This window comes from Phocoena sinus, chromosome 6 (genome assembly GCF_008692025.1).
Source record: "Phocoena sinus isolate mPhoSin1 chromosome 6, mPhoSin1.pri, whole genome shotgun sequence".
In the NCBI taxonomy this organism is placed as follows: domain Eukaryota; kingdom Metazoa; phylum Chordata; class Mammalia; order Artiodactyla; family Phocoenidae; genus Phocoena; species Phocoena sinus.
Window position 1 is genome coordinate 5,862,817 of NC_045768.1, and position 12,966 is coordinate 5,875,782.

At 57.3% G+C, this 12,966-nt stretch overlaps 1 protein-coding gene across 1 annotated transcript in view; it reads right to left on the bottom strand.

Moving 5' to 3' along the window:
- The window catches only part of HMCN2 (hemicentin 2), a 138,141-nt gene that overhangs the window by 22,500 nt on the left and 102,675 nt on the right, over window positions 1-12,966 (bottom strand). The window contains exons 55-67 of the mRNA XM_032635297.1: window positions 11,517-11,630; window positions 10,921-11,108; window positions 10,196-10,292; window positions 9,266-9,427; window positions 8,985-9,098; window positions 7,810-8,012; window positions 7,018-7,099; window positions 5,324-5,455; window positions 2,498-2,641; window positions 2,250-2,409; window positions 2,037-2,161; window positions 1,394-1,577; window positions 997-1,024 (exon numbers count right to left, since the gene is read on the bottom strand). Coding sequence (XP_032491188.1) covers window positions 997-1,024; window positions 1,394-1,577; window positions 2,037-2,161; window positions 2,250-2,409; window positions 2,498-2,641; window positions 5,324-5,455; window positions 7,018-7,099; window positions 7,810-8,012; window positions 8,985-9,098; window positions 9,266-9,427; window positions 10,196-10,292; window positions 10,921-11,108; window positions 11,517-11,630 — 1,733 coding nt within the window. The remainder of the gene's footprint in view (window positions 1-996; window positions 1,025-1,393; window positions 1,578-2,036; window positions 2,162-2,249; window positions 2,410-2,497; window positions 2,642-5,323; window positions 5,456-7,017; window positions 7,100-7,809; window positions 8,013-8,984; window positions 9,099-9,265; window positions 9,428-10,195; window positions 10,293-10,920; window positions 11,109-11,516; window positions 11,631-12,966) is intronic.

Sequence of the window (12,966 nt, forward strand, 5' to 3'; positions counted from 1 at the left end):
AACCTAAGTCACAACCCCAAAGAAATGAAAGTAGAAGCTCAAACAGATAAGCCAACTCCCGTGTTCACAGCAGCCTTATTCACAACTGCCAAAATGTGGAAGCAATCCAAGCGTCCATCGATGGGTGAATGGATAATGTGTTCTACACATACCAGGCAATATTATTCAGCCTTAAAAATTAGGATGGAAAATTTGACACACGCTACAACATGGATGAAACCATGATGCTACGTGAAATGAACCAGTCACAGAAGGACAACGATTGCGTGATTCCACTTATCTGAGGTACTCAGAATAAGGCAGGTTCACAGACAGAAAGTATAGTGCTGGGTGCCAGGGGCTGGGGAAGGGGTGGGGAATTAGTGTTCAATGGGGCAGAGTTTCAGTTTGGGGAGATGAAAACGTCCTGGAGACGGATGGGGGTGATGGTTGCACAGCAATGTGAGTGTACTTAATGCCCCTGAACTGTGCACTTAAAAATGGCTAAAATGGTAAATTTTCTATTATGGGTATTTTACCACATACACAAAATTTAAGTCACATCGTGATGAGACTTCTCTGCTGAAAACCCTCTCAGGGCTTCCCTTCTCTCCGTAGGAAAGCCCAAGTCTTCTGAAGGACTTACGAGGCCCTATGTCACCTGACTGCCCCCTTCATAACCGACCCTCCAACTCTGCTTCGAGGACACACAGCCACACGCCCACCGCAGGGCCTTCGAACGTGCTCTTCCCGCCTGGAAGGAATGGAAGTCTTCCTGCCATGGAATCCACTCACCTCCCCTTCTCATCGCCTTCCATCTCTGCTCAAGTGTCACCTCATCTGACTGCCTACTGCTGGCCACCCTAAAACAGCACCCTCCACTGCCACCTCCCATCCCCTCACCCTACTTTATTCTTCTGAGCACATATCCCTTGTGACATGTCACTTTTATATCTGTTTATTTTCCATTCCCCTCCCTCCCCAAAGCTGCAGGAGCAAAGGCTTCGTCTTGCTCACTGCTCCATCCCAGTACCTGGAACTGCACCTGGAACAGCAAGCACTCCGTTAAGTGCTGCTGAATGCATGAAGACTTTGCTCAGGCACTTTCTTCCAGGAAGCCTTCCCAGATTTCTTCTACCTGGGGCCAGGCTGAGTTAGGTGCCACCAGATGTCATCACCCGGATCTGTACCTCCCCCACTGGGCTGTGAAAGCCTGAGGGCAGAGGCCCCTTTCATCTCTGAAGTTCCCTTTCGGGGGTGGGGTCCTCCCACTCTCCCCATCAAAAACCTCTGTATGTTTATGTTACTTTTAGTCTAAAAACCATTCAGACGTGCTTTTAAGCCCAAGCTGCCTAAAGAGTGTATCTGGGGCCTGCCATCCGCTGGCTGGCGGGTAGGGGAGCCACTCCCTTACCTGAGGGTGCGGCCCGAGCTGTGGAGGTGGGTACGCTGGGAGAGCGCAAGGGGCAGGCCATCCTTGAGCCAGCTCACGTGGATGCGCGGGGAGCCCCGGACAGGGCACGCCATGGTCACCAGCTCCCCAGGCCTGCTCACCAGGGTCCCTGCGCCCTCTGCCCCCTGCTCGATGGTGGGAGGCACTGGTGAGTGGGCAGAGAGGAAAAACGGGGGCAGTGAGGGGGCCTGGGCGGGGAGGTGGGCTCCTCTCAGGGAAGTCCCAGGAGGTGGCGCCGATACCTCGACTTCTGCCACGTGCAGCCATCGTGTGGCAATCATCACATGGGTCTTAGGCCCGCGCCCAACCCAGGTGAGGATGAAGCCCACTGCCTGGGGGTGTGGGTCTCTCCTGTATCCCGACTCCCCCACTGCGCCCCTGGGCTGTCGCGGTTGTGCCCCTAGTCTGAGGATGGGGCAGAGGCCCGGACAGGTCAGGCTGGCCTGGCTCACAGAGTGGGCACGGCTGGGGCTTCACCAGGGCTCCTGTATCCGGGCCCTGGCACCACCCTCCAGGTGCCCCAGTGGAGGCCCCACGGCAGCCAGGCTGCTGCCGCCCTGGGACGGTGGGGCAGCCTGGCTCTCCTCGCCCCTCAACTGCTCACCCAGCACGTTCACGGTGTGCAGCCTGGCGTCCTCACCAGCCGCGTTGTGGGCCACGCAGGTGTAGGCCCCCGAGTCCGAGGCCCTCAGGCCCTTTAGCACCAGGGAGCTGCCCTCCAGGTAGAACCTGCCCCAGGGAGGGAGAGCCGGGAGCAGGTGCGTGAGGGCCTGCAGGCTTGCCTCCTGGGGCGGGGATGTCACAGGCTGGGTCTTACCGGAGGTGGGGGCCGGCGCCCTGGCCCAGCGGGCCACCGTCCTTCAGCCAGGCCACGTCGGGTGGTGGCTGCCCGTCAGCCTCGCAGTCGAGCTGCAGCCCCTGCCCCTCCAGGATGCTGTGCTCCTGCGTGGCGCCCGAGCTCCGGATCCGGGGGGCCACTGTGGCAGAATGGGTGTGGTGAGGCCCGGGGCAGTGGCTGGGGCTGGCATGGGGGTGGGACACGGTGGGCGCAGAGTGCAGACGTACCCAGCACGGCCACCACGAAGTCCTTGCGGGCCTCCGCCTGGGCATTCTCGGCCACACACGTGTAGGTGCCAGCCTGGTCTGGCTGCAAGTGACTCAGCTGGAGGCGGCCCCCCCGGGAGACCACACCACGTGCCACACTGCTTTCTGTGGGACGGAGGGGTGTGGCAGGACTTCACCTGCTCAGACCCACCGCCCCAGCTGCCACCACTGGGCCCAGACAGAGAAGTCTTGTGACTCCCTCAGAGGGAGCCTGACCCCCACACTCAAGGCTGGAAAGACCCTGGGAACCCTTGAATCACCCACCCCTTTCTTATGCTCATAAGGAAACTGAGGCCCAGACGTGGGCAGGGCCTCTAGCCATTTACGTCATGGACTTCCCCAGCCTGGACTCCTTTGATTGCTCTGGTCCTTACAGCCAAACCCTCCCTACTTCCCTCACTGGGGACATTTCTTCCCAAGGGACCCCACTCCCTTTATTTTTTTATTTTTATTTGTTTTTCTGGCCATGCCGTGTGGCAGGCGGGATCCTAGCTCCCCGACCAGGGATCGAACCCGTGCCTCCTGCATTGGGAGCTCGGTGTCTTAACCACTGGACAGTCAGGGAAGTGCCCCCCCCCCCGACTCCCTTTAGAGTTCAGGACTTGCTCTTCTTCCTGTTGACTCTCAGGATCAGCCCTCATCTCCCACCCTCCTTCCAACCTTTCCCTCCCCGCATCGATCAAGGTGAACCAGCCACTCACTGACTCCAACATGAGTCCAGTGTGGGGCTTCCCCTGGGCCTCTGCTCAAGCTGCACCCCTCCCCCAGCCTAGAATGCCTACCCCTCGTGTTCTCCAGCAGCACCTCTGCCCCAAAGCCTTCTCTAACTGCACCAGTCCAGACTGGTCTGCCCTCCCCCAGATCCTCATCTGTCCAGCCAGTCTTTCAACACAAAATGTATTGAGCAACTACTACATGTCCAACAGCGAGAGAGCTCGGGAATCAAAGATGAGTGAAACATGGTCTCTGTCCTCAAGGAGTTCAAAATACATCAGAGACAGCGACACAGGTACAATCCTGTGTGCCCAGCCCTGTGAAACCCTGACGGAGCATGGAGAGACCAGGCCAGGCTTCTGGAGGAGGTGAGTCTCAGCTGAGACCTGAAGGTGAGTCTGAATCAGCCAGGTGAAAGTGGAGGTGGTCCGGGGAGCCTGGGATGAGCATTTCAGGGAGGAGACAGCACGTGCTAAGAGCTGGAGCCGAGAGAGAACAGGGTCCACAGCAATTCCACTCCCAGGTACATATCACAGAGGAAGGGCAGCAAACGCCACACAAACACTTGTGCACAAACGTTCACAGCACCCTATCCATCACAGCCAAAAGGTGGAAACAACACAAATGTCCATCAGCTGGTGGACGGATAAACGGAACATGATCTATCCACACAGTGGGACGTTCAGCCGTAAAAAAGAAAGAAAAAAATTAACTTAAAAAAGGAATGAAGAACTGACACATACTACAACATGCATGAACCTTGAAGACACGATGCTAAGTGGAAGAAGCCAGCCACGAGAGGTCACGTGTTGTATGATTCCACGTGTTATATGAATTGTCCAGAACAGGCAAGTCTACAGAGACAGAAAGTAGGTTAGTGGCTGCCTAAGGCTGGGGCGGCTGGGAGTGAAGGCGATGGGTAAGGGATTTCCCTTGGGGTGATACAACAAGGTTCTACTGTAGAGCACAGGGAACTATGTTCAATATCCTATGATAAGCCATTATAGAAAAGAATATAAAAAGAACGTATATATGTAAAGCTGAATCACTTTGCTGTACTCCAAAAACTAACACAACATTGTAAATCAACTAGACTTCAATTTTTTAAAAAAGAAAATATACAGTTGGAAAAAAAATGTTCCAAAATCGATTGTGGGGATGGTCTGCGATCATACAAAAAAGAATTGGTTTAGATGCTTTCATTGGGTAAATTGTAGAGTATGTGAATTACATCTCAATAAGGCTGTTATTGAGAGAGAGAAAGACAGAGACAGACAGACAGACATAGGCATATGCAAGGAGTCAAGAGCAGCTGGGTCTGTCTGGAGCACGCAGCAGGGCAGGGAGAGGGGGGCTGGCCCCAGCCCCGAAGGGCCTCCTGGGCTCTGGTTCTGAGGACTCCAGGCACGAAAGGATTTTCAGTTTCAACAGACAACTGACCCACTCAGAGCTGCACTTTGTGACCCCTTCTGCCCCGGTGGAGCCTGCGTTGGAGGCATGGAGTAGACCCGAGAGACCAGTGTAGGGGCTGCTGCCCTCACCCAGGGGTGTGGACAGTGGTGGCTGGAACGGGAAAGGCTATGGATGGAGAGCAGTGCTGGCACCAGAGGCATTTACGTTGACAAGACGAGGTGTCTACTGACCGATGGGTGGGTGGGTCGGGGGAGGGGAAGAGAGCGGGGCAAGGTTGAAGGCCTGGATGGGGGTGACCAACAGCTGGGCCGAATGGAGTTGAGTTACTGGAGAAGGAGCAGCTTTGGGGCCAACGCCAGGCGCAGGGTCGGGCCAGCTAGACCCTCAGCACCCACTGTGCATTTCTGTCCCGTGGGAGCTGACTCTGGATACAAACACAAGAAGCCACTGAGCCCCCACTCAAATGGTCCTCAGTGTTGGGATTTCAAGGCCAACAGGGTTGAAAGACAAATCGGGGGGGATGGGACCAACAGGGCACTGCCAGCTTTTGATTTTGCCAAGTAAGAACCATTAACAACCAACTACCCCTTCTGTTTTCACTGCCATTTCATTAAATAAAGGACTACTTGGCACCAAAAAGATAAGGACTAATGCACTCACCAACAGGCATTCTGTCTTTCAGCCAAGTAACACTAGGTGCAGGGACTGCAGTCACGTCACAGCTCAGGACCAGGGGGCTTCCAGCCACCTGACTCACGGTCTCCGTCTTGGGGTTCTCAAACGTTGGGGGCACTGCAGGAGAGAAGCCAGATTCCCAGAATCCTAAAACCCTGCCTCCTACTTCCTTCCTGTCAGGCAGATAGGGATGCCCGAGAAGCCCTTCCCTGTGGTTAGGAGTTGACATTTTATGCCTTGCCATTGATGATAATATGAGTTGTTTTATTTGCAAATGTAAATACAACCAGCAGCTGGCTACAGAGCCCAGGCGGGGACCACTTAGCCCAAGGATGGTAAATTATATGGCTATTGCACCAGCAGACCTTAGACTATGCCAGGGCAGACATCACTAATTGATCCCAACACTCTCCCCTGCTCAGCCAGGATGAAGTCATGCATCCCTGGTGGCCACTACCAGTGGAAAAGAGATAGCTGTGCTCAGGATGAAACACCTTCTCCCTCAAGGACCAGACATTCCTCCCTTCCCACTGTTCATTAAGGTGGCCACCAGGAGAAGAAGCTATGAGCTTTGAGCAGCAGACCTGGTGTCAATAATTTTCAACACTGGCACTCAATATGGCTCAAGGTTGAATCCATCCACTGTCCCCCTTTTGGAGAGGCTACAGGGTTTGGCATGTGCGGCAGACAGCTGGTGTCCCCCCAAGCTGTCCATCCCATCTTGCACGGGGTCACTCAGGTAGAAACTACATTTCCCAGTCTCCCCTGCAGCCTGCTGTGGCCAGCTGTCAAAGTTCTCACTCATGGGATACGAGCACAGGGGACAGATGCAACTTCTGCATCACCCACTTAAAATAAAAATGCTTGCCCTCTACGTCTGCTCATTTCTGCTTCGTGGGCTGGGACAGGATGCGACATGGACAGGGACAACCCCCAGGGGATGGGAGATCAACAGGATGGAAGGATCCTGGTCCCTAAATTACCGCTTGGTAGGTACAGATCTACCCTCCAGCCTAGACACTCACCTCTGGGCTTTTGGATGACAGAGGTAAACGTCTCTCTTACTTGATGCACTGTGTTTTGGGGTCTTTTTGTTACCCAGCTGAGTCTATTCCCTAACCGACACAAGAGCTGATCCTGAGAAAACCTGGCCAAGCCTTCATCCCTTGCTTCCCTAGGCAGCTCCAACAGGCTCTCCCTCATCCCCAGCTTGAGCTACACCCAATGAAATGCCATCTATGTTCCATTCTTGGGCTGCTGGGGCAGGCACCTCAGGGCTCAGGCGGGGGTGACATGGCCCCTGCACTCCGAGGGTCTGATCTCTTAGGGCTCCTGTCCCAGTGCTTCCACGCCGGGCCCCGTGCCCAGCACTTTCTAGACACAGTCATGGCAGACCACAGATGGAGCACTTCCTGTGTGCCACACAGGCAGGTACTACTTTTAGCTCCTTTCACTGAAGATAAATCTAAGGCTCAAAGGGGTAAAGTCACTCCACTGAGTCCCACAGAGCAAGTCATTGGCAGCGTCCTATTCGGATCCTGGTCTTTTCAATTCCAGATCTTGTGCCCTAAACACTCAGCCACACCTTCCCTTTCCAGCTATGGCCCTTCCCATCCTTGGCAACTCCCCGTGCTGCTAGGGGTACCGCAGCGACGCTGGCAGCCTGGTGCCCAGCTTACCCTGGACCGTGAGGAGGAAGGTCCGCACGGCCTCCCCGGCTGTGTTGTTGACTCTACAGCTGTATAAACCTTTATCCGACACCTGGGACAGAGAGGACACGTGAAGACAGTGTGCGGCTGCGGTGGGGGTACCTACGGCCCCCCCAAAACATCCAGGTCCCAGAACCTTCCACAGCAGGGACTCCCCAGATATGCTGGTCCTGCCTGGGAAGCCAAAGGGGAGATGGGACCCTCTGGCCTTTCCCAAGAGCCGTAAGATGCAGGAGGGCCGATGGAAGGTGAGTGCACAGCATCCAGATCCCACCCTTCCCTGGGGCTGCATGTCTGTCAGTGGAGCCTGGAGGAGAAGGTTCCCTCACTGTGGGGATGGCGCTGAGTCGGGAGATGGAGCCCGGGTGCGTTTCCAGAGGAGCAGCAAATGTTCATCCAAAGAACACTTGTGAGTGTCTAATCCATCCCAGGGAGGGGCAGGGGCAGGTGGAACAGACTCCCGGGGAGTCACAACCAGAGGGGCCTGCAAAGGATTCTGGATTCTGGGGCAACAGGCAGGCGGATCTGCTCCAAGTGATTCTGTGAGTCAGTGTGGAGCCGGATCTGGGGCCCCGTGCTCTTCCCACGTCTCCCACCCCGGACGCTGCTAATCACCTTGGACTGGGGTCCTGCAGGCCAAGGAGGCAGCAGCCCCCCTATCTTGCCACCCAGCTGCTCCCCACGCCCACCCTCGGCTCCCCAGGACCAGGAGGCGACATTCCCAGGGCTTCCCACGGCTGCCCGCACCACCAGACATCTCACCTGGGTGTCCTGGATCTCCAGCCTCTGCCCACCCAGCAGAGCTTGGGTCCTCTGTGCCAGGACCAGGGGCTGCCCGTCCTTGTGCCAGGTCACGGCTGGCTCGGGAAGTGAGTCTGTCTCGCAGCTCAGCACGGCCTTGTCCCCCGCCTTCACCAGGACCACACCCTGGGGGCCACTGGAAGCCTGCCTGAAGGTTGGGGGAACTGGGGAAGGAGATGAGCTGAGTGAGGGTCGTGGCCTTCCCCGTGTCCTCCCTGGCCCCAGCCGCAGGCTAACAGCCTATGGAGAGACAAGGTCACGCGGTGGACCCCGCCGCAGGGGATGGCACAGACCCAGGGAGCTGGAAGAAGAGAAGCCAGGCCAGCATGCCAAGGGCCTGCTGGGTGACTGGGAAAAGCCTCTTGCCCTCTCTGGGTTCAGCCTCCCAGTCGGGGGAGATGCTATGACAACCCTCCTAGGCGCTTTCCTACACAGGGCAGGCCCCAGCTAGGTTAGGGCCCTCCATGGGGGTCCACAGGCCCATGTCCCTTCAGCAAACCAGTGTAGAAGCTCCCACCCCAGCTGTGAGCCCACAAGACCTGGCACGGTGCCGGGCGCACAGTAGGTGAACAGGCACAAATGAATGAACCTGCCCCAGGGCTTGAAGGAACCCTCCAGGGAGTGCTGGCTCATGACATCTTGGGCCAGCTTTTCCCCAAGAGGATTCTGAAGACCAGAAGCCCTCCAAAAGGTGCCATGCGGAGAACTTCGTGATCCATCAGGCTTGGGAAGGGCCCTTCCTGGGCCAGCTCTGGCTGTTATCCTGCTGTCCCCTCCTCAGCTTCACAGCTCACGGGGCACCAGGCACTGGGCTAAGGGCTCACATACCACCATCTTACACTTATACCGACCATCACCTTACAGATGAGAGACCCAAGGCTCAGGGAGGGGAAGTGACTTGCCCAAGGTCACAGAGCAAATAAGTGCACAGCTGAGTTTCAAACCCAAGCATGTCCAAACGCTAAAAACTAGGATCTTAACCACCATGCCCCCCAGATACCACTGCAGCAGAGGGCACAGGGCATCCCAGGGTCCCCCAGGGCCGGCTGTCCCTCTCCTGGCTGTGCTGTCTGAGGGTGTGAGGGCTGACTGAAGGAGTAGGGGACCATGCAGGTGGGGGGACAGGCAGGACATACCCAGTACGCTAAGTTGCACCAGCTTTTGGTCCCGGCCGGCGGCATTGAGGGCCTCACACATGTACATTCCAGAGTCCGAGGGCTGTGCCCGAGCCAGCTGCAGCGTGTGGGTGCCTGCCAGGGGTGGGGGAGATAGCCCCTGGCACCAGAGAACAGGCCCCAGCCCCCATACCCACAGTCCTAAAGCCCTCCCCGACATCCAGTCCCGTCCCAGGTTTGGGGAGGCAGCTCTGCTTTCCCACAGAGCCTCAGAGCTGGGTCCCCAGCCTCAGTTTACTCACCAGGCAGGAGGAAGACTTCTTCTCCCATGGAGAGGGCCCGGCTGTCCTTGTACCACGTGACTTCAGGGCTCGGGTGAGCGTGGACCTCGCATGGGAAGGAGACACTGCTGTTGAGGATGGCGGTGACCTGCTCCAAGTTCAGACCCGCGATTCGTGGTGGGACTGTCCCCGCGGCCACCAGGATAAAGAAAGACACATGACAACGCGTACCAGCAGGGAGCGGACAGCCACAGAGTGAGACACAGGGCCTTCACTAGCTCCTGGAGCTTCAAACCTCACCGTGCAGCAGCTCCTATCTGTCATAACCATCTTACAGATGCGAACACGGGGGCTTAGAGATCAGAGAGGGAGAGTCACTTTTCCAAGGTCACTCAGCTACTCAGTGGCAGAGCCAGAATATCAATTCAGGTTTGAGTCCTAGACCTTGAGTAACACCATCATCCCTCCGCCCCTGAGGCCACAGCTGCCCCACATCTGGAGGCAGAGCTCATGGCCACTGAGATGTATATGTGTCACAAGAATGCAGAGGTGGAGAGGGCCGACTCCAGGGCGGGGAGACCCCCACTGGGTGACATCTCTGAGTCTGTTTCCACAGCCCTAAAATTGGGCTAACCTCTCAGCTATGAGTCCGGGGAAAGTACTCAGCCCCACGCCAGGTACACAGTAAATGCGCAATCATGGTGCTGTAAGGCCTCAGAAGATCCATTCTTCTGGCAGCCTCCAAAGCTGCTTAAAATTATCTAGCGATCAGGGTCCCCCAGATGCGCTCCTGGGGTACGGCTGGCACTGGCCCAGAGCCCAGGACACCGGAAGGACCAAGGCGCTGTGTCTGCCCGCACGGTGAGTCCTCAGAGTGCGTGGGGCAGACCCAGAGCACCAGCCCCTCCTCAGCTGGGGAACCCAGGAGGTTTCCTGCTCAGCCCAGCTCACCTTGCACCCTGAGGGTGAAGAGCTTCTCCGCGGAGCCCGCCGGGTTCTCGGCCACACACATGTAGCTGGCAGCGTCAGCCACCTCTGCCGTGGACACCTGTGGGCGCATGCCACCGGCCGGATGGCTCTGGGTCCCACCGGGAACTAGTGTGAGGGTTCCTCCCACCCATTCCAGGCACGGCAGGGACCAGGAAGACCACCTCTGCCTACATGGAGCAATGCTTAGGGGCTCACCCCACAGCCATCTAGGGTTTTCTGTGACATCTGGGGGGATGCGAAGCTGATGGATGATTCCCTGTAGCAAACTACATGGTGACAACGGTCCCCTCCCCCAGCCCCGAGGAGGGTGCTGTGTGCTGTGCTGGACTCCAGGGGTGCCGTGGGGCTGTGTCTGGACACTGGGTGGCCGAGGAGCTGCCTGAGGTCCCAGGTGCTGGGCACAGCTCTGTAAGCATCCAATGGCATTCCCGAGGAAGGCTGCCCTGTGCTGTGCTGGGCTCCAAGTGAGGCACGCCTGTGCGTCCTTTCCAGGTGCCATGCGTAGCCCAGCAAGGTTGCTCACATACGATTATCTGGTGGGCTGAATTAAATCCCAGGGGCTCCAACGTGGTTTCAGGCAAAGAGCCCCATTTGGCACAGAGAGTGGTCAGCTCATCGGTCCTCAGACAAGCAGCACTGAGTCACAGCAGCCGCTGCCTTCAGCCCGAGCAGGGGGTCGCCCTGACCTGCAACACTTGCCCGTCCTCCAGGACCTGCAGCCACGGGCTTGGGGAGAAAGGCAGCCCGTTCTGGAGCCACGAGATGGTGGGCACAGGGTTGCCCAGGGCCGGGCACTGCAGGCTGGTGGTGCTGCTGGCGTTGACAGTCACCTCCTCCACCAGCTCCTCTGTGGCACCCAGGATCACAGGTGGGGCTGGGTGGGGGGGAGAAGAGGGTGAAGAGTGGGCAGCCTCCCTGGGAAAGGTCCCTGGTGGGGCGGGCGTTGAGGCAAGAACGCCACTTGGTGCCGGGCACTGGCTGGGGCTCCTCGAACCCTGCCCGCCAAGCGCTCCCAGGCCCTGCCGCAGCTAAGGAATCTGGGGCACAGAGAGGGCTGTGATTCGCTCAAGGTCACACAGCTGGGAAGCCGCTCACTTGGCAATTTGAATCCAGTCCTGTCTGGTTTTAGAGCCCAAGCTCGTAACCCCTACCACACCAACCTCTGAGTACAATAGGACTGAACGTGCTCTCTACTCGGACCCCCTTCGGGAGGGGGCCCCTCATGGGACCTGTAGACATGAGACCACGCCGTGCCCGCCCGCCCCCAGGCCGAGCCACTCACTCAACACCAGCAGCTCGTAGTGCAGCCAGTCCGCGCCCACCTCGTTGGAGGCCTTGCAAGAGTACCTCCCGGCATCTTCCGCACGTACCAGGGGGATCTGCAGGACCCGGCCTCCTGCGGGGACGTGGGGACAGAGGCCTGAGCCAGGGCAAGGAAACCCGCTCTTCTCCCTGGAGGGGACCTGGGACACATCACTTCCCCCCCGGCCACTTCCGCTCCCCCGCCTCATCTGTGAAACGCAGAGAATCGCCTGTTCTGCTCAGGTCACGGGCCAAGGGGATCAAATAAAGCGCAGTAGCGGTTTACTCTGTGCCAGGCCCTGGGCTGCGCATTTCCCTGGCCTCTGACTCCGTGTGCTGTTACTACTCCCATCTTACAGATGGAAAAACTGAGGCTCCCAAAAAAGAGTGCCCAGCAGTGCTGAGCCCAGCTCCTCACTGAAGGCAGAGGGAAGGGGCAGAGAGCTTGGCAAATGTCGGCAGAGGCTCTCAGGAGGCGGCGGTGGTTGGGCGTGGGGGCAATTGGGGGGCATCACCTGGGACCCTCTGTGTACAAGAGCCAGCCAGGGCCAGAGCCTGGCATCTGTGGAACTAGAGCTGGTCTCTGGTGGAAGCTGGGCTAGGGTCGCTATGTGCTCAGGACTCTGGGTTGGGGGATCTCTGACGCAGAATGTGGTGGGCTGTGAGCAGGGTTAGAACCAGGGGCTCATTATGCGCGGAGCCAGGAGACAGTACCCGGGATTTGGGGAGGCAGTGGCCATAGCTGGGGGAGGGGTCACTCGATACATGAGGTTAATCTGCGATCAGGGCCAGAATTAAAGTCAGCTGTGACTGTGACCACTGTGTACCCAGGATTAGGGGTCAGTGGCCAGGGTCAGAGGCCAATCAGCACGTGACTGAGCTCACTGCATCCCTAGGTCAGAGGGCAGTGCCAGGTTAAAGGTCAATCGAGCTTTCCGTAAGCACTGCCTCTCCCAGATCTGCAAGGGGCAACCTTCTTCTGCAAGTACCAAAGTACAAACCCTGGAATGACCCTGTTCATCCTGCAGCCCACGTCATCCCCCTCTGCTGGCAGGACCAGGCAGGACCCGGCAGGACCCCATCCGGGCTCTGTGTCTCGAATACCTCCCAGTTGTGGGCCACCCTAGGGAAGCCAGGCATTTCTAAGTCCCATCCCCGGAGCCTTTTAATTCAAAGTCATCCACAAAAAACTATTCTGAAATAAAGCAGTTGTTCGCAAAAATTAAATAACCTTAAAGAAATATTTAAAGTTGTAAGAAGAAATTTAAAAGGTCACATAAGCCATGAGCTTGGACACTGGGTGGTCATCAGAGCCCAGGGAGAGATTCTTCAGCATTTGGGGTCACAAGGTCTTAATAAAGGAACCAGCCACACCTCCAGAGAAAGGGGCCAGGACATTACAGATGTTGAAGCCCAGAGGTGGGCACGGC